We start from the raw sequence: 20,265 nt of genomic DNA on the forward strand, positions 1-20,265 counted from the left end.
TACAATAAAAAATAGATCGTTTTTTGTAAATGTATAAGTATATATATATATATATATATATATATATACGTCTCACACTGTCTAATTTTACCTATGTGGAGCACAGAGCAACCGAACGAAGGAAAATGAGATTTCAAGCACAACATCCTTACAAGCGTTAACATCGACTGTGGGTCACGTATATGTTTGTGCCAAAGTGCAACTTCTGAGCACTCAGACTCAAAATTGGTTTTTTTCTGAATGTTTATAAGCAGAGAATATATTAGGTTCTAAAATGATGGAGGAAAAGAAGGAGATCCAGGTGTGTGTTTGACGGGTTATTGGTTATGGTTGAAGGTGTTGGGTGGGTGGAGTGGTATATTCTGACATCAGCTCCAGCGGAAGGAAACGTGTCGGGGTCGGTCACCGCCCTCCTTCACCAGCGGTTTGTGGAACTCGCGCCCGGCGCGGGAGTGAATGCTTGCCCAGCAGTACTCGCAGTAATACTGCAGACAGGTGACGTTGGCACAGAAAAACGGAGCGAACTTGCCACCGCAGCGAGCCCCTTGACATTCATCGCACATCTGATCGTCCAGAACGTACGGCTTCACCTCCACCTGAGGACAGAGAGAGAGAGAGATCATGAACGCCTTCTATGGACAACACATGTAGAGAAAGCATTTGCCACGTTTATGAATGACATCACACGCTTTAATCTTATTGACTGCTTTGATGTAACTTCACAATGTACAACGTTTAGTTCACGTAGACAATACGTATACAAACCTTTCAAAGTGCATTTTTTAAGGTTATTAATGAACCTATTCTGGTGAGCGCAAAGTTTAAGTTCACTGACCGTCAGCTACTTAGCCAAATAACATTCTCAAAACAGTCCAGCAGCTCTGGTGTGTACAGAAGTGAACAGGAATAGCTTGGAGCTATAAATAAGAAATGCCACGTCTGAGAGTTGACATGCTCAATGGTCATCTGGATTACACACAGTCTGCTCTGTGGTTTCCGTCTGTATTGTTTGCTGTATAGAAACAATCGAGGAGAAAAACCGCAGTACTGCCAGTATGTGTTCAGAACATCTAGAGTTAACTTACAGTTAAAAAAAATCTGTTTATGAGGCAACCTAGTCTATATAGCATCCGTGATGAAATGTCCTGGAGCCACGAGTCACGCTCTGATCCTCAATGCTAAAACACTTTAATGGTTTAATTTAAAGGTATAAGAGAAGCAACACGGCATAAGATATTTAGAGGATGTATTTGAATATAAATGAATTTCATCTTGAACGATAAAAAACGCATCCAGAATAAAGTTTGTGTTTACATAATATTTGTCTGTGTAACGTACATATATGCATTTTTGTTTATGAATACATAATAAATATTCAAGATTCTTTTATAAATGTTTGTTTAAATTATTGGCAAATGTAAATAAATACATGTAAATATTTCCTAAATATGTAAACATGTGTGTGCATATTATTTTTGTATTTATAAACACATACACAGTACAAAGACACATATTATGTAAACACAAACTTTAGTTCTGAATGAGATTAATCACAATGAACTGTTTGATAGCTCTTGTTTTGTTATCAATGGTTTATAAACGTTTAGATAGTATACGTTTACTTAAAGAGCAAAACGATGTAAGATTTTGTCTGGCTTTTGAGAAACCAAATAAAATGTTATATTTGAGGTGAAACAATCGAATTCATAAGGAAAAACAGGAAAATAATGTTTGTTAGTAGAGAAACCCTATTTTACGTATTAACGTCACAAGATTTTGTTATTACACAAGATTTTCGATTCTTTCAAAATAATCACACAAATTGTCCTTTTTCCAAAATACATCTCTATACAAAGAGATGTTTAGATATTTGTGTTGTAAAACAAGGCACGAAATAGGAAAAAAAAGGAAAAAATTACTTTGCTTGCTTGTTTCCACTGTTTTTACAAAAGTGTATTTTTGGAAGGCTGCTTTGCAAAAAAGGCAAAATAAAACAAGTCTAAACATCTCATACAGTGTTGCTTCTCAAATACATCGGACTCACCCGTTTGTCAATGTCATTATGTTGCAGTTGAACAAATCTGGCGCTGATGGCTGCGATGTAGCTCTGCTGATTGGAGAAGGCCACCCGGCCCGCCCCTTTAGGGTATTTGAGTTCTGGGTCAGTATCAATCCCAGCGTAACACACACCTCCATACAGTCTGTCCATTATCATAGCCAACTCCACTAAACACACACACAACACAGTACGGTTAGTCACAATCTTTTACAACAATTCCATCTTTTTAATAATAACTCATCTAGTCACTGAGAAAACATCCTGGAATGACTCTATTTCAGTGAGCTTAAGTTGAATGAGACCAGATCACATTAGGTCATGGGACATTGAGACTGTCTGGAGACAAAAAGGGCAACAAATGTACGTTTCCAAACAAGAGATATTGAAGAGGAGAGCGTCACCTGCACGCAGAGGCCGTGGAACTCCTCCCACAAAGATGGTCTTGCGTGGGTCCAGAGGCTGAGAGCCATCCATCACGAAATCACTGTCGCTCAGATTCCACGGGCGAATCTGGACCTGAGAAAGACAAACATGTGATCTCCCTTCCAACAAAAGAGCTTAAAGTGTGCTATTAGTATAGAAATTTGCTTATGTGTATTTATACTGGCCTATACTTGTATTCAATCTTTAGACTGAGATATACTTCAAATCTAAACTTATACGATGAATACCTAAATAGGAACATACTAGCGTACTTAAAGTGCAAAATAATATACAAATAAATACAGTTTGAAAACTACTCAAATAGTAGTTTCCTAGTATAAGTGTGCTAAAAATGCTATAAGTATAAAACTAGTATACTACGACAAGTGAATTTATAGGTGAACCGATATAGTTGCAGTGCAAACGAAAAACATAGTTGTAAACTAGTTGTGTTTACTACTGCTAGCCTTAAAGTTTACTTAAAGTCTTTCATGATCTTAAAAGTGTGCCAATTGAATCTCAGGCAGTACCGAAGTAGTACACTTACAAGTAGTAGAACGCTGATATTAGTAAACTTACTGCACAAGGTCAAATGTATTTTAACTTTACTTACTGCAAGTACACTTAATAATTAAAACCTAAAATATATACAGTATGTATTGTGTGTGTCTTAGTGGAGATATGGTGTGTGAAATCTCCACAGTAGAGAGTGGACGCTGGACGGTGTCTTTACGTGACTCACTGGTTTATCTTTGATAGTGGGACTGGAGACACACAGGTAGAGTTTCCCGTCCTCCTCGATACAGGCGTCAATAAGAGCCTGGACTGAACTCTCCTCCTGAAAGAGCAGGAACGCATAACCTGAAAAAGAACACAGAACATAAAGTTATGGCAATGTTTTTCATTTCAATCGTTGACTGATGAAAACGCAAATTGTTGTTTAGTTATAAAACTATGTGTTCACATATGCCATGTTTGGTTCGATTAAAACGAACGCTGCCACCCGAACCCTGGTGCTCACCAAAACGAACTCTGGGTTCGATTGAAACATGAACGCAACACGGATCAAAAACAGGAAGCGTGATTCTGTAATATAAAAGGAGTGTTTATTAGATCAGTGCTTGCGCGTGTAACGGAGGAAATCCAGGCGCCGTTTTGCCTGCTTTAAACACTTCATAAGGTCTTTGAGTTACCGGCTGGCTAAAAATATCCTCATATGCACAGACATACTCTCAGCATGTATAACCCAGCGCACAGCATTGTTTTGGATGTCCGATAAGTCACAAAACGTGTCCAATCACGTTGCGACTTTACACGCAAGCTGTAAAAGCTGTCTAAATTCATGTTGTTCTTTTAGGGTCCGGACCAAGTAACCAAAAGAACCGACCTACAAATATGAACAGATCTTAAAAAGATGCGAAATCACCTCATTTGGATTTGTTTTCGGCTTCAGATGCACATCTTTACATAACATATTTACTGTGCAAGAAATGCTTAGACAGTAAGAGACTAATGACGGATTTGGACTTTGAAAAGGGGCACACGTGATGTTTGTCGTGGGCTCAGACGTCTCTCACTTCCAGGCCCAAAGAATGAGTGTTATTTCCTTTACAGGACTGCTGTGTATCAGGATCAGAGCCAGCAGAAGTGCCGATGGCATGAACAGAACAAAGAGTTCTGCCTCGGACAGAGAGAGAGAGAGAGACAGAGAGAGAGAGATAGAGAGAGAGAGACAGAGAGAGAGAGAGAGAGAGAGAGCGAAGGAAAGAATCAGACAAAAACACAAACAACCTTCAATATGAAAGGTTTGATTCGGTCTGATACTCCACCCACAAATTGTAATTATGTCATGAATTACTTACCCTAGTTGTTCCAAACCTGTATACATTTCTTTGTTTGGTTGAACACCGAGAAACATATTTGGAAGAATCTGGAACAGTTCTTGGCCGCATTGTCTACCATAGTAGGAAAATGACAATGGTGGTCAAAAGTGCCCCAGAACGGTTTTCTTTTCATACAGTCTTCAAAACATCCTATTTTGTGTTCAACAGAACAAAGAAATGTATACAGATTTGGAATAACTTTGGATGTGTGTAAATGACGACATTTTTGGGTGAACTGTTCCTTTAAGATCATCTTGTCGGATTTAGTTTACTCTCACAAATTAGAGAGATTTGAGCCATTGTACGATAGTGATAATATACACCAGTTATTTAGCTTTAAGCCAAATCTATTTAAAACAACTTGTGCATCTAAGGTAGGTATACATCTTAAGTCAGCGCACCATTCTCTACAGCTGAGCTATAAGGAGCTCTCGAAAAAAAGGTGAGCCCCGTTTAACACGTTCAGGCTTCAGGTCTTAACTCAGTCCTGCCGTGAGGCTGTGAGTCATGATGCTTTACACAACACCGGATGGAAAAATTACCAGCATCTTCCATTCAGTCACTATGAGCGTTTCACATGAGCTGGATGAACAGTCTGCATACAGCCGTCCACATCTATCAAATCTTCAAATGCACTTTGGAGACAAATAAATGAAGACAAATGGCATCCGACGTGACCGATTCGACTACACTTTATCATTGCGAGGATAATTAAAATATCAAACAAAGAGGCATTTATTTAAAAAAGGAAAGATGCATTTAAAATATTTTAGGTTTAAAAAGATAAACAGAAACAAATGGATGTGGAGGTCTACACCTGTGGTTCATCGGCTCTACACCTGTGCGAACTTGAGAAGAATTGACTTACAGCCCGTTTATACAGCATTCCAGTCACATGACAAATATGGAAAACTCCTGCAGGATTTCTCACACCCCCTATACAGTTAAACTGAAAAACAGGTGTTTTGGGGCGTAACGCAGGAACTTTGACTCACTGGTCCGTATAAGTGAATGTTTCTTATTGACCAACGCCAATGTCTGATGTCACACACCTGCATCTCAGCAGTTTTTCCACACTGGAAATCCGACTTCAAGTACCGTTCCGTTTTACTTTTCCGAATAGGAAGTCAGAAATTTAGCGTTCATTGGAATGCAGCATAAAAGCTGACCTAAAATGATCGTGAAAAGCGAGAAAGGATCATATTGTGTTCATATTATATTTGCATTTCATATGTTTGTGTGTATTTATGCCTTTTTCTATGTATATAGGTATTTGGCTGTTCTTCCATTTAACCGTATTTATATATTTCTCGTATAACGTTATAATTGTGTTTTTATAATTGTTCACCTGTCATCCTAAACTAAACTTCCTTAAACCATGAAAATGAAGCTCTATTCTATATCTTTTTAAGCAGAACGCTTGGTTTGATATTATCGAACGGTTTCATGCATTTCATACATCTGATCCAGCCAAACTCTCACGTATGATGCAAAGTCAAATGCAGTTGGTCTCTCCCCGTAGGTTTGTATCTGTAAGTACTTGTCCGTGTGTGTCTGTGCAGGCAACACCTGGAGGCCTTTTGAACAGATAAAGGCCAAACTGACGCACAACCGCTTCCAGATTTACCATCTTTGCAAATACTGCCCAGCATTCACACAAATGATTCAGATCAGCAACTTCTGCACAGAATATCAACTAAACACTTCTAGTTAAACGCCGGTAAGAAATGCCGTTTCAATTCCAGCAGTGTCATGCTTACGTGTGCCAAAAGGCACCTAACGTCTCGAGGCGGCTGCAGTTCTGAGATGCTCTTAAAGGTGAAGTGTTTTACAAGAAGAACGCTTCTATCCAAACTAACACAGAGTCAACTTGACGTGTCCTATTCATAGGCGGATGTGCAAATACTGTGATGGTGACAAAACATTCCTCTGTTTAAGAATGTTGACCAGCCCAACATGACAACATTGGTTTAACCAACTGAAGTGTTTTCAAAACTTTATTTTGCAGTTCTGTTTGGTGACGCTTAGTGACACACCAGTTAATAAATCAATTTGTCAGATATGATGGGTAATAAAATCACATGCATACAATTTGTTCTACATCTAGAAAGAGACTTTTGGGGGGAATAAAAATCTAGTCCACTCGTCTAGTTTTATAGTGACATCTTTAAGGTTTCACAGAGCATCTCATTCTGATCTTTTAAACGCTTACAGCTGTTGTACAATGGCAAGAGAGATATGATGTCATGGTGTCTTTACCTTTAGGGGGAAAATAAGATTTGCTTTCTGCTTTATGCGGCCAGTCCACCACCAGGTGTCCGAAGCGGCGGAAACTGTTTGTGATCTCATCTGGAAAAAAAAGGAATGTGTGAAAAATAAAGCGGTCATTGTTTTGGATTTTTGTCTCAAAGGGATAGTTCATCCAAAAATGAAAATAAGACTTTAAACCCACTTAAAAACCCCACACTTAAACATCCCATTACACGTGTCATGTACCTTCATCGATGTCCGGTGGTAGTCCACCCACAAACACCTTCCTGGAGTAACGCTCCATTCTCTCTCCGTTCTGACAGCGGTTGGGGGAGCTCAGGCCAGGGGTGAGGGGCTGATCGCCATGACCGTCGTCCAGGAAGCCGTCCTCGAACGGAAACAGTGAAGAGCGACCTGAAGCAGGAAACGGAGGAGAAACGAAAAGAAAAGAGAAGGTGGAAGCACACAGAACGGAAGATGGAAGTGTGTGGAAGAGGAGAGAAAACAGAACCCCAGAGGAGAGAAACTCATTAATGCAATTCATGTCAAAGCTGAGATAAAACAGCTTAAAATAAATCCACTTACTCACTTAAATGTCATATGAATATAATTTCTATGGTAATTTAGGTTTAGCAAGATGAGATGTGTTACCCTAAAGCAGGGGTTCCCAAGGTGAGAGGTCGCAAGATGATTTCCAGAATTCATTTATTTAATTATTAGAAATAGCGTATATGTACTATGAACTGAGTAAATAACTATAAAATAATATAATACTGGCACTGTTTTTTTGAGGGTCGTGGGCTGAAAAGTTTGGGAACCCCTGCCTTAAAGACCTCATAGTTAAAAAATACACGGATGTGATTGACACGTTTGTTTGTCTGTTATCAGACTTCAGTAGTAATAAAAGAATCATGCACAAAAACAGAATTAGTCCAACACTCACAATGAAACGTATGCCAAGATCACAGAATTAATTTCACACATTTGTATAATACACATTATTCGGATTTATTACTGCCGTGTTAGCTCCGTTAGCAATACATTGAACATGATTGACTCCAAAACACAATGATCACGAAGAAAGATAATCTTTTCAATAAAAGATTCATTATAGTAAACCTCCAAAAGTGACTATTAACCACTGTGTTAGAAAATAGAAATTTACTAATAATCGTGAAAGAAACTTAATATTATAATTGTTAGAACAAAACCAGTAATTCAATTTCGCGCAAAAGCCCAATCATTCCTGCAAACACAATACACAAAGTAGGCGAGAGGTTACCTCTTCTGCGACCATAACTCCTGGCTGCTCGAGAGCAGAAAGAGAGAGAGAGAGAGAGAGAGAGAGAGAGAGAGTCAGGACATGGCAGAAGGGACAGACAGTCAGAAAAAGAGAAAGACAGAATATGGGTTCTGTAGGCAGAGCCATAGATATGTATAGATGCCACAACTGACTGCTCCGAACACGTTAAGACGTCGACCATCTTGGAACAGTCAACATTTGTGGAATGGGATGCAAATGTCTACTATACTGATAGCACAGATGTCCATCTGATGTTAAGTTTGGTGGTTTAAATACCCATGTGAGGTCTGTCAAAGGTTCAAAAGCATGTTTTTCTCTAGTGATGCTTTTCAGAACGGTCACATCCATAATATGTGAATTTCTCATAAATGGGCACATGAAGATTAAAATGTGCCATTTTATGTTCCATGAAGAGGCATCCCTTCTCCATGTGCTGTGCACTATTGCTTCTGGCGTTTGAATTCATCTTTCAAAAACTCATCGATAACACGCTTATTTCCCTTTTTTAAAATAGAAAAATTATGTCTGGACTCTTATAAGCAATATATTGAACCGTGTATTTCCTAAACCCCTGTTGATAAATACATTACGCTAGTTATAATTCGAGTTTTGACTAAAGATGTCATTCTTCCATTTAAAAAAAGGGAAAAACGTGTGTTATGGATGTCTGGACTCTATTAGCAATATATAAATGAATATTATACATCTCCTAAACCCCTGTTGATAAATACATTATGCAGCTTTCCTGTAGCTCAGTGGTAAGAGCGTCGTGGCTTCGATCCCAGGGGATTGCATATACTTAGAAACAAATGTCTAGGATAATGCAATGTAAGTCGCTTTGGATAAAAGTAAATGTATGTTTCGATCCCAGGGTGAGTAAATGATGACAGAATTAAAATTTTTGCCTGAACTATCCCTTCAACTTCTGATAGACCTCAGCAAAGAATTTGTAACTGTAGAGTAGCTTTAATTTAATATATTACAATCAATATACAACAAAATATGAATAACAATTGATAAATTCAATTTATTAAATATAAAATAAACTGTTACTTTATAACCAAACACAACTGACAACTGATCGTCAGCTGACCACCAATATACCGTATTTTTATAAAAAGGTAAGATCCCAAACTACCACCACCTGAACAACAACACATCTGGTTAAACAGCACAGACGTGGGACGAAGCTTGAGACTTGTGCAAACATTCACACCTGTGTTTGCACAACTATCCGGCTTACCAAATATCACAGGTATAGAATTTCCTTTAAACAGCTTTAAGGGTGAAGCATGTGATTTAAAACAGTACCTCAGTTCAAACAACAGTGTGAGATTGGAAACAATAATTTATGCAATTCTGCTTCGAGTCGATCAAGAACTCTTGTAAATATTAGCGTCTGAGCTCAGGACCGACCTCGATGCGATACCATTGTCCTCCTGGAGCATGATGGGAGACACTAAAGTCTCACAAGAGGGACGCTTTTTACAAAACACCATTCTGAAAGAAACCCATCTGCCTTTCCTCAGCTCCAATTGTGTGACATTTTTCCCAGTTGGACGGAAACTCGACTCACTTCTTGGATTTTCATTAAATCTGTCTCTGTGCACCGCCTCAGACACAAAAAACATCCAAGTAGTGATATCAGGGGGTCTTTAAACTCTTAGCAACAATGAAAGCAGAGAGTTACTATGTGTCCTAAGTCAGCGACCCCTCAGAGAGACAGATAGAGGTGTTTGTTACAAAATGAGACTTGAGCGACTGTACGGCTACAGGTGAAATTAAAGTGCATGATCTAGTAGGGTTTCTCTTTCTCTTGAAGAAAAAGGGCTGACACGTTTTACGAGGATTCGAGAGTGAGAAACGGGGATTAATAGAAGCCCCTCAGGCTAATAGTGAATGCAAGTCACGGCATATCACACACAACCTTTAAAACTGTGCTGGGATACAATGATGCTGGGATAGTGAGAAAGAACACAGGGTGACATTACCACCCACCACCAGCCCAAACTGTGATAAGAGGGTAGTTTATGTTCTGGCAAAAGTTATGATGTAATCTTGAAATTTGTCAAGAGAGGCCATTGCTCAAAATCAATGACTCATGCTTGATGCAACACATACTCCTACATTTTCAAGCCTACACATTCCTAGACTTCCTCTTCTTCAATGTTTCCCTAGACTCGTTTTTTTAAAAGCAATCGTGGACAAAGACTACAGGTTGGTTTCCCATAAAATAATGCTCATAGAAAGTATATCGTATCGGCGTTCCCTTCACGCGTCTGAAACTGAATTTTTATTTAACAGGGTCCCAGAGTGGATGAATCTGAAAATGGCACCCTTGCGTTTGATGCCATCACACCAGCGCCCAACGTTTGTGCGCATGCCAAACGCTATAATAATAATACAAACGCTATAATAATAATACATGAGAATTGTTTTGGGATAAAAGCATCTCAAATGTAAGTTATCACGGTTAATCATTTTTGGATCATAGAGGTGAACTTGTTCATCTTGTGCTAGACTTTTTTTACTCCCCAAACACTGGTAACTTATCTTCAAGTTAAAATTAGAGGTTTGAAGGTGGTCAAGCCATCCTGGCCTCTTCCTGTGCTGCTCCTACTAAACAGTGTCTATAAACCACACAAAGCTTTTCAGTGGTGACCAATAACTGACTGTAACCGAGAGATAGATACCCGTTGCAACCGCCATTCTAATTAGCACAATGAAGCTACTCCAATCTGGAATTATCTTTGTGACCCTGGTCAAAATGCTTCGGGTGTTTCCTTCCTTTAATGTTCTCACGCCAACTGCTGAGGCGGACCGTGAGCGTATATAAACTATCAGGGCGGCTAATCATAGGTGGACAGGTGTGCAGAGGATCAGCACATTGCTTTTCGGGCAACAATGGTCGATAGATATGAGCTTTTGCCATGTCTCTGCTGACGGGCCAATAAAAGAAAATCTAATACAGTGGGATTTAAAGTCTACAATGGAAGTAAGGGATTAAGAATATAGTTCAGCACTACGACGTTGCGCCAAAGCGTCGTCCTGTGTTACATAATCTTTACAGACGTGACGCAACATTGTAGAACATTAGAAAACATATCTTTATTGGTTGACACGTTGTTCCAGCTTCTTTTGTGCAAAATAAAATACGATTTTGCAGTATTTCAAGGTTAGGAATCAAATATATGACACTGTTAAAGGGACAGTTCCCACGAAAATGAAAATACTGTCATCATTTAGTCACCCTCAGGTTGTTCCATACCCGTTCTTTGTAGGGATGCTCCGATACCATTTTATAAGTACCCACCGATACTATGCTACACAGATGCCTGTATTTATTTTTTGGCGAGGTTGCAATTTTCCAAGCACAACACACAGAAAATAACGAATATCTAATCGCTTCTTTATTACAAACAACTCCCCCGCAAACACATCGTTTATAAAAAACATTTTTAGCACAAAAATGTAGTCCTACATTTTCATTCATATCCCTTTAATTTGAAGCAAATAACAATCGTGTGCCTTTGAAGCGTCGCATACTCACTGTTCAGTGGTAATATATGTTCAGCTACTGGATGGTGAAAGTTCAGACCCATGCGACCTATGAAGAGATAAGAGAAGAACACCATGAGAATTATTACACAAACGTTTCCTTTCATGTCCTCTGTGTTGGCGTTTAATTCCCTTTAAACTCTAGTCTTTAATTATTTTCTTCGTGGTAATGCAATACAGAAGCAGGTGGTATAAAGAAAAGGGGCATTCTTATTCAAGAAAACACTTCATTAAACCAAAACTTGTACGCCCATGACGGCAATATTTTAATATGAATATCCTTTAATACTCTTGTTTGGCAGATGTAAACAAACAGCTACTCCAGGTATAACTTCATCATGTCAAGTCAAGTCTTTTACAATTGTCATGTCTATACAGGGGTAGTTCATCATTACTCATCATTGTCATGATGACTTCCTTTCTTCTGCAGAACAGAAAAGAAGATACGCCGGTTACCAAACAACATTGAACCCCATTGACCTCCATTATACGAACACCACATTTCTCAGAAGATGAAACACGAAATAAAGAATCATATTTGAATGGCCTAAGAGGTGACATTTTTATTTTAGGCTATCATTTACTAACTAAGCAGTTGACCTGAAAGAAAAATAATGACTCTAGAAGACAGTTTATGGGAAGGCCACTTACATGAGAAGGCTTTATACGTGTTGTTTTAAAAACTGTGTTCTGTCACATGTTAGAATGCGTTCGCACATCTCGGGACAGAGTTGTAGGCTATGTTGGAGGTACCCTTCATAGTTAGACACGTATACACACGCATGCGCACACACACACGGTCTATATGTTTGCATGCATGTGAAGCAGCTGTCGATATATTTAAAGAAACAGAGCTCTAATACGGCAGCATTAGCAGTTTTGGTTATAAATGACAGCAGGGCTCTTGTGAGATTCCAGGGAACGCAGTGAGCAAGCCGTGACTGGCTTGTATACGCAAATTCTGATGTGCACATTCTCAGAGTCCCTCTGCCCTACGGTGACTTAACCAATGCCGAACACTTGAGAAACGTGTACAACGGTGCAGTTTCGACAGGTATATGAAAAGTGCCCTGTTTAGACAGTTTTCTGGAAAATTCAAATGAATATAACAGCAGTTCAACCGTCATTGTGACACACGGCACGCGCGTCAGTCGCATCTGTCCAGTTCATTTTCAAAGGGAAACATGTGGCAAAATGCGGGCCGATTCGTTGGTTGAGCGGAAACGGTGCTGGTGTATCCAAAATCCCGCAACTTCTACAGGCACGGCTCTTTGCGGCATGCGCAGCTGAAGATATAAATATTTTATATATTTCTGGGAATGGCAGGCGCATCGGCTTAAAGGCGGCTGCCGCGTGACAATTCCACCGCTCGCATGAATCCAGCATAAGAGTACAATGACTATCATTTGTTTTAATTATGCAGTTCATTCTAATAGATCAGATAAAAAAATATAAAAATACATCATAAAATTAAAAACACACGTTTTTGAACTCCTTCAATACAGTTTGAAATAAGATGAGACCTTGAGATGCTGGTTGATGCCTTTGTATTTGGGAAATTGACAAATAAACCGTACTGTACATCTGTCCATGGTGTGACAGCAACAAACGACTAATGTTATATTATTTATATTTACGATATAAAATGGCATGAGAGATTTATTTATCTTATCTTCATTCATCGTCATACTACCAAGTCTGCAAGTGACCCTACATTTTTTAACTAGACCATCAACTAAATGACAATTTCCATAAATAATTCAACAAAAAATTGTTCTCTATTAAGAGTCAAACTGAAGACGTCCTGTGGCTGACATTTCCTACAGGGGTCTGTGCTCATGCAAATCACACGCTTCCTTTTCCCCTCTCGCCGTTTAATCAGCACTGAACGCTGGAAGTAAATGTCAACGTGTTTTCCTTCAGCGAGAAAGTGTCTGATTTTCTAGTCTTGTTATGACAGAAACACATGAGCCATCTTTCCCCCTGTGACACTGGCTTGAAGTAAGGGTTAGTAACTTCTGAGGGCTTGGACCTTGGAGCTTTCATATCTCTTATAAAAACACAACAGAATGGGAACAATGGTGTCAATGTTCACTGACCCTGTTACAAGCGATTTTTTGCACGCACACACCAGAGCATTTTGGATTTTTGACAGTTTTCTATTGTCTTTTGGTGTTCCATGATGGACAAATTGAAATGTGAACCATGACACACTTTTATCAATGTCAAAATCAAACCATCCCAGTGTTGACAAACATCTTGCAACATGATCTTAGTCGCTCTCTCAACTTTGGCATGCTCAAACCTTCTGGGTCGAAATGAGCTCAGATTGACCTCTATGGATCTCAGCGTCCCAGGTCATGCTGTCAAACGTTTCCCAGTTCTCAAGTTCCTCTCATTGCACTGTGTGTCCAGATATAAAGAAATGGGACCCTGAAACGCACTCCTCTCATCAGCTGAATTGCTATTAAATCGGATTTATTGATCAGATTGAAACTACTATCAGCACCGTATCACTCAACCCTATTTCAAACCCATGACAGCAAAAGATTCGGTCACAGTCCAAACTACATTTGATTGTTCTTGCACAAAGACGTACAAACACAGCATCTTTGTGATTTTCCCACATTTTGATCTTATCAATAGTTCTTCTGCTTGTTAATAATACAAGTCCCTTGAGTCCCCTTTATGACTCGGTGGGATGCGTAAATGTGGCCGGTCATATGGGAATGTTTTAAAAACTATGAACCATTTTGTAGCTCTAAACAAACATAACATGTAAAGGTCCAGTGTATGAAATTTTGTGTCATCTAGCGGCGAGGTTGCCAATTTCAACCAATGGCTCACTCCTTCGCTCCCCTTCCCTTTGGAAGAACTACGGTGGTTGACACAGGGTTAAGATGTCTTCATGTTTCGGCTTCTTTGCCAAAGTAGATAACATATTACGAAATACACTCTGTAGAGCAGTTTGTCCATTTGGAGCTACCGTAGAAACAACATGGTGAATTCCACATTAGGGGACCCACGCTGTATATAGATAGAAATAGCTCTTTCTAGGGTATAAAAACATAACGCTTCATTATGCAAGGTCTTTATACACCTCTGAACACATAAGTACAGTATGTATATTATATTGCATATCTATCAATAGATCCTCCATTAAAAGAGGTTCACATCATGAGAATTTCTGGTAGCACAGCCAAAAGAAAATAAAGCCAGCACTTTATTTGCATGCGTCAGAAGTGAGCAGTTTGCCAGGGTTTCAACAAGCGATTACTACATAATGTCAACTACGACTAACCCCACGACTTGAGCCACAAGATGAGAAAAACAGCTTGACGTACGAGAACGGGCCGAGGACCCTGATGTTGCTCTCCATGAATCCAGCACATAAAAACAATCTCTCTCCCACTGTTTTTCACATTCAAACGCTTCCATTGTCTAAGAGAGGAAAGCAATCACTTGTGATATCCCCCGAGACTCTGGTGTGATCATTAAACATCATACGAGAGAATTTCCCACTGCTGTCAAACTCTATTCTCATCTAATGGTTCACTAAAGACTTCAGCTCTTCAGGTCCATTCACACCCGGTGTTGAAGGAATGTTCCAGATTCAGTGTTGTTGATCGGATTTGCCCTTTCTGTTATTGCAGTGCGAACGTTAAAAGGTTACTGGTGTAATGTTGTCCAGTTAACTTAGAACTAATTTAAAATATTCCGGGTTTATTAAACGTTACAGATATTCTTAAAACGGTACCCATAAACATTACGTGATATGATCACTCGAGCCATTTTCATATGTGATCAGACATGCATATGTAAACCCCTCTGCAACATCCAATCACATGTGGTTACATATTAGAGGCATGTTAATAGCATGTGTAAACTGCCCTTCAGTGCTATACTGGAAGAACAAAACAATGATCACAACTAAATGATTTTGGTGAATGAAGTCAACAGAACATAGATGGTTAAAAAGTTCTAACCTTCAAAATGATAAAATATCAGCGATGGCCATTTACCTTTGTCATGGTCGGTCCTAATCATGTCCATCAAGGAATTCTCCAAAGTTTGCAAACTAAATGGGTCAAAGGATCGATTCCTATCCTGAAAGACAAAACGAAGAGGTCAGAAGACAAGCAACTGCAGGATCAGCCTATTCACAACAGAGTAACACATTACATAAAAAAAGAAACAAATCTAAACAACTGAACGTCTTGTTTAAAAGAGAACTAACCGTTTGTGCCGTATTTGTAATGAAAGTTGGATCTGGTGCTGTGTCTATTTTTTTGGAGGATCTATTGACAGAAATGCAATATAATATACATAACTATGTCTCCAAAGGTGTAGGAAGACCTCACATAATGAAGCGTTATCTTTTATATTTCCTTAGAATGGGCTATTTCAATCTACATACAAAGCCCCCTTACAAGGAATTCGCCCTGTTGTTTCTACAGTAGCCTTCAACGGACAAACGTTAATACGTAAATACTTTATCTCCATTTTGGCAAAGAAGCGAAAATGTGACATCATCTTAGTTGTGTGTCAGTCGCCATAGAGCAATTCGCAACCTCACCCCAGATGCCGCTAAATGTCATAAATGGACCTTTAACCCCAAGTGTTAAACATGAATAATCCAACAATGAATAAAACCTCAAACCACGTGACTTGTTCAGTAGATAGTGAGATTGCTTAAAGTAATGGCACGTCAATTTACAGTACTATTTTGACAGCCACCCACCTGTCAACCACCCAAATTGAGAGTAGTGCTTTTTGGCAACGCTATCATTATTTTTAATCAAGCGTGCTGTGAATTCCATAATGATCATAGTGTGAATGTTTGCACGACCATCAGCTTTCTTCACTAGATCTCCTGCCTTCCGTCCAGTGAGATGGGCAGTCTAACAGGATCTCCATTAAAGAGAACGAACAGGGGAATAAATTCAAGGAGAGAGAGAAATAGAGAAAGAGAGATTAAGACGCAGGTGGACGTGTCGATGAATACAGCAGTGGACAGAGGCCAGCAGAGGAAAGGACATTGTTTGCAAATCGAGCCCATTGTCACGTAACCGGCTGAGCATTCAAAAAGCCATATTTCCCCTTCTCGCGTTCCAGATAAAAATCTGCCCGCTTTGTGAAAATCACGATGGATATAAACGCTGAGCTCTTCACTACAGTCACATTAGACAGACATATCTCAGAATTAAACAACACCACACACATTTGCCACATACTGTGGCGACCTGCTCATGTACCTATAATATAAATTGCGTTGGATGATAGCATATGCAAAATGTATTCATTTACATGAATTATATTAATGTAGTGTAATGCCCATAATTGCTGTGAGAGAGGCTTCTGGTAGATCAAATATCACTATGGAAATAAGCATCTCAATGCGGATGAGTGAGTCATTTGGCTACAAATGATAAAACAAGCACAATAATGTAGTACAAAAGGAGGTGGGTGTCTCAATTTGTTCCTCATTGCAAAAAAACATCTTAACAATAGAGCAAAATGTGTTGCCTAGATGAAAGATTATAACCGTGTCTGTGAATTTTTATTAATTATGCACAAGATGATGATATTGAAAAAATCCCTATAAGAATAATGTACTGCATAAGAATAAATTAAAATCTTGTTGGATAAACTGTAATTCCTACAGGACTTTAGGAAATCATCTGTTCAAACTCCTTAACTTCACAAAGTCTATTTAATTAAAAACAGTCTCCCGGACACATGCTAAAGGTGTTAAAATTAACACATCCGTTTTAAGATTGTAGGAATAAAATGCTCCCTTGATTACTTTGAGCATTTGTTACAAATGTTTTATTGTTTAAGTCTTTCATGCCAAAACAAATATGTCAATGTCCCCTTCTCCAAATCGTCAACAGAACTGCTTCAGTTCATGACAGCGAATCAAGCACCGCCCCCGCACCCACCAACCACCAATCAGATTCGAGTGGTGTTCCCTTTAAACGCCCCCAAGTGAGCTTCAAAAGAGCTTTGCACCTTACATTTATAGATAAAGCTGGAAATATATTTTTAAACAACTGTGTATTATAAACATAAATGTACACGTTAAAAATTTAAATTTGCGTAAAAATACATAACAATTTTTATAAATGTGCAACTTCCGACTGCTTTCCTGAAGACCCAAAACAAAAATCTATGTATGAAAATACAAAAACCCACCTCTCAAAAATAAATATTTTAGTGATGCTGCTCTTTAAATTAAATCTTATAAGACACCCAACGACGAGCAGTAGTTGTGTGTTATTTATGTCCTAAATACTCTCACCTGAAACGGCATCAAGTTGTTGCTGTTGTCGGTTCTGAATGGTTCCGGTGGCTCTGAGATCATCCAGGGTTTCTGCAGGGCTGCGGGTCTCTGATACTTCGGGGGCGCGATGACATTGGTCGGGAAGAGTTTCTTGCTCGGGGAAACGGGGTTGAGCCGAGCCGGGACGCCGAGTCCGAGCGCCCTACGCGGGTCCCTGCCGCTCCAGGGGTTCGCCGCGGTGCTCCACGCCGCGTTCTGGTGATTATTCCAGGCGGAGGCCGAGGCGGACGACGCGGACACTTTACTGATGAGGGTCTGGTGGCTGTAGGGGTTCCTCTGGTTGACGTTCACCGGAGACCTTCTCATCTGGGGAGAAACACCTCCGTACACCGGACTGACGTGATGGGGAAAGTTTTGGAAAAGCACCGACGGAACCCCTTGATAAACGCTCTCGTCTACGGTGTTGGTGGACCAGGTGCTGGCGAACGACGGCGATAGAGAGGATCCGACGGAGTCCTGATGAAAACCCAAACCCGGCAACACCGGAGACTCCATGGCGACCCGCTCGTGGTTCTGCTCGTCCGGGATATGCGGGTCGGAGGGGGTCGCGGTGGATGGAGGCTCTGTATTTGACGGGTCTTGCTGCTGGTGAGGATGAGCTTTGTTTTTGTCCATCAGTAAATCATCCTGCATGTTTTGAGCTGAAACAGATGTTCAGTTAATTGAGGACACTGATCGGGAATGGATTTTTATTAATGAACCCCCGATCACCCATGCATTAGCGGCACGGGATCTGTCTGCACTCGCGTTTCATTCTCTCCTCGCTCGGGTGTCCGAATGCGAATAAAGGGGGGAAGCTCGCAGGTCACCGATATTCGCCAATTTTCGCCACGTCTCGTTTTTCTCTCGCCGGAACTCCAGACAGAAATGAGAAACTGATTCTTGTTCCTGTTTTTTCCAAGTCTAAGCCCCGCCCCTCCGCATTTGCATACGTCAATAAATACAGCCGCGTCCTTCAACAAGGTTAAAAAGAAACACCCGTCGGGTTTAAAAGTACACAGTGCCATTTTATCACCTTTTTTACACGGGAATATCACGAAACGGTTTTGCGGGGATTCACTTTCAGCGTCGGGTTAAAATGAAAGGAATATACACGCGTATAGTTCCAAGAGATGGCAAAGTGTGTTGATATGTTTTGGATGGTGTGCAAAAGTCAACGGCACAGCAACGAGGTTATATTTGCTGCAGGATCTTGGGTTACACCCCGGACTGTTGCACAAAAACATCTACGCAACATAAATCCCGACTCGGTATAAATTCCCACTTCGTGGCTTACAGTACACTTATAGTGAGAAGACCACGGACGAAAGTTCTAGATACACCTGAACGATTTGTGTTTTTTTTTTGTAAAATGTCATTTCTATACTCATCCATACGATCGGTGCATAAAACGTAAAACCTTTCTAGAAAGTAAAACGATTTCAACGTACCTTGTGAGGGTTTCTACGCCGATTCAAGTAAAAATGTTCCCACGAAAAGCAGGCCGAGAACGCGACAGTTTCTGCGATTTGCGAATAAAATAATTCAATTTCGATCGAGCTGTAACGATGATGACAATCGTGAAAGGTGGACGGCGAATCGCTCTCATATTCCGTCGGTTAATCCTTGAATTGCTGCATTAGATCTGCGTATTCAAGGTCATAGAAAGCATTACATCAGAAGACACGCTGACCAACTAAATGACACTAAACGATGCGATTTTGTGCCGTGATGATAAAAACGCACTCGGTTATTTCTAAGCGGACTTTAATCCGCCGCACGCAAAGTATTATTAAACACGCATAACATGCATCTGATGGGTTGAATTTCTTTCCCCCCGTTCTTTCTTTTTCGCCCCGTACATGAGTAAGACTTTACCTTATCGTTCACCTTTTTAGGATTCTGTAAATAAGGCTATTTCTGTTGGTCTCGCCTGGGTTTTGATATGACAGATGAGCTGCCCTTCTGCAGTCGTCTAAACAGCTGATTGACTGCGACGCATGCCTGGTGCACTGGAGGGTTGTGGGAATTGTAGTTTTCTGGTAAGTACGCGCAGCAAGCGCTCAAACTTAATGCGATGAGATGCGGCACATAACAAGCAAAACGGAGTGTGATTTTTGTTCATTTCCACAACGTTGATAATGAAATAAATAAACAAATGGTGAGTGTGAACTCCATTGCGTTCTGTGCACATGGAAGGCTTTAAATAAATATCTCAAATGACAACACACCGGCTGTAACCGCACCGTTTCTCAATTCCCAAACTATAGGTTGCACGAAATTGGTAATGAAGATGCAGCTATAATAAACGTCGTGCCTTGTAAATAAAGTAGCCACATTAGAATGTACGTTTTAAATTGAATTAAAATAGGCTGACTCTTCTTACCGCAGTACGAGGTGTTCTGAAGCCAAATATGTATCTTCATGTTGTTAAGGCAAGCAGGCGTAGTCCCTCTTGCTCTGGGCT

At 39.9% G+C, this 20,265-nt stretch overlaps 1 protein-coding gene across 6 annotated transcripts; it reads right to left on the reverse strand.

Annotated features, from left to right (window-relative positions):
* Positions 1-232: 232 nt before the first annotated feature.
* Positions 233-20,239, reverse strand: cpeb3 (cytoplasmic polyadenylation element binding protein 3). Of its 6 annotated transcripts, none has more exons than XM_079472879.1 (11): positions 20,185-20,239; positions 17,778-18,460; positions 15,499-15,583; positions 11,469-11,525; positions 7,898-7,921; positions 6,862-7,029; positions 6,625-6,714; positions 3,225-3,343; positions 2,461-2,575; positions 2,045-2,226; positions 233-596 (listed from the first exon to the last, which is right to left on the reverse strand). In XM_079472879.1, exons 1-11 carry the CDS (start codon positions 20,222-20,224, stop codon positions 369-371), a joined length of 1,791 nt encoding a protein of 596 aa, XP_079329005.1. In that variant the 5' UTR covers positions 20,225-20,239; the 3' UTR covers positions 233-368. The 6 variants fall into 6 exon arrangements, with proteins under 6 accessions (XP_079329005.1, XP_079329002.1, XP_079329000.1 ...); XM_079472876.1 differs by having other exon boundaries at positions 19,689-20,187; XM_079472874.1 differs by having other exon boundaries at positions 19,677-20,187.
* Between the last annotated feature and the right edge of the window lie 26 nt (positions 20,240-20,265).

The sequence above is a fragment of the Barbatula barbatula genome (genome assembly GCF_947034865.1).
Source record: "Barbatula barbatula genome assembly, chromosome: 14".
NCBI lineage: Eukaryota > Metazoa > Chordata > Actinopteri > Cypriniformes > Nemacheilidae > Barbatula > Barbatula barbatula.

Excerpts from the sequence above, each read along its gene's own strand:
- cpeb3 (XM_079472879.1), bottom strand. The coding sequence starts at position 20,224 with ATGAAGATACATATTTGGCTTCAGAACACCTCGTACTGCG. Across the intron at positions 7,030-7,897 it reads GAGTTATGGTCGCAGAAGAG|GTCGCTCTTCACTGTTTCCG; the intron begins GTAACCTCTCGC and ends TTCCTGCTTCAG. Across the intron at positions 3,344-6,624 it reads ATCTTATTTTCCCCCTAAAG|GTTATGCGTTCCTGCTCTTT; the intron begins GTAAAGACACCA and ends GTTCTTTTTCAG.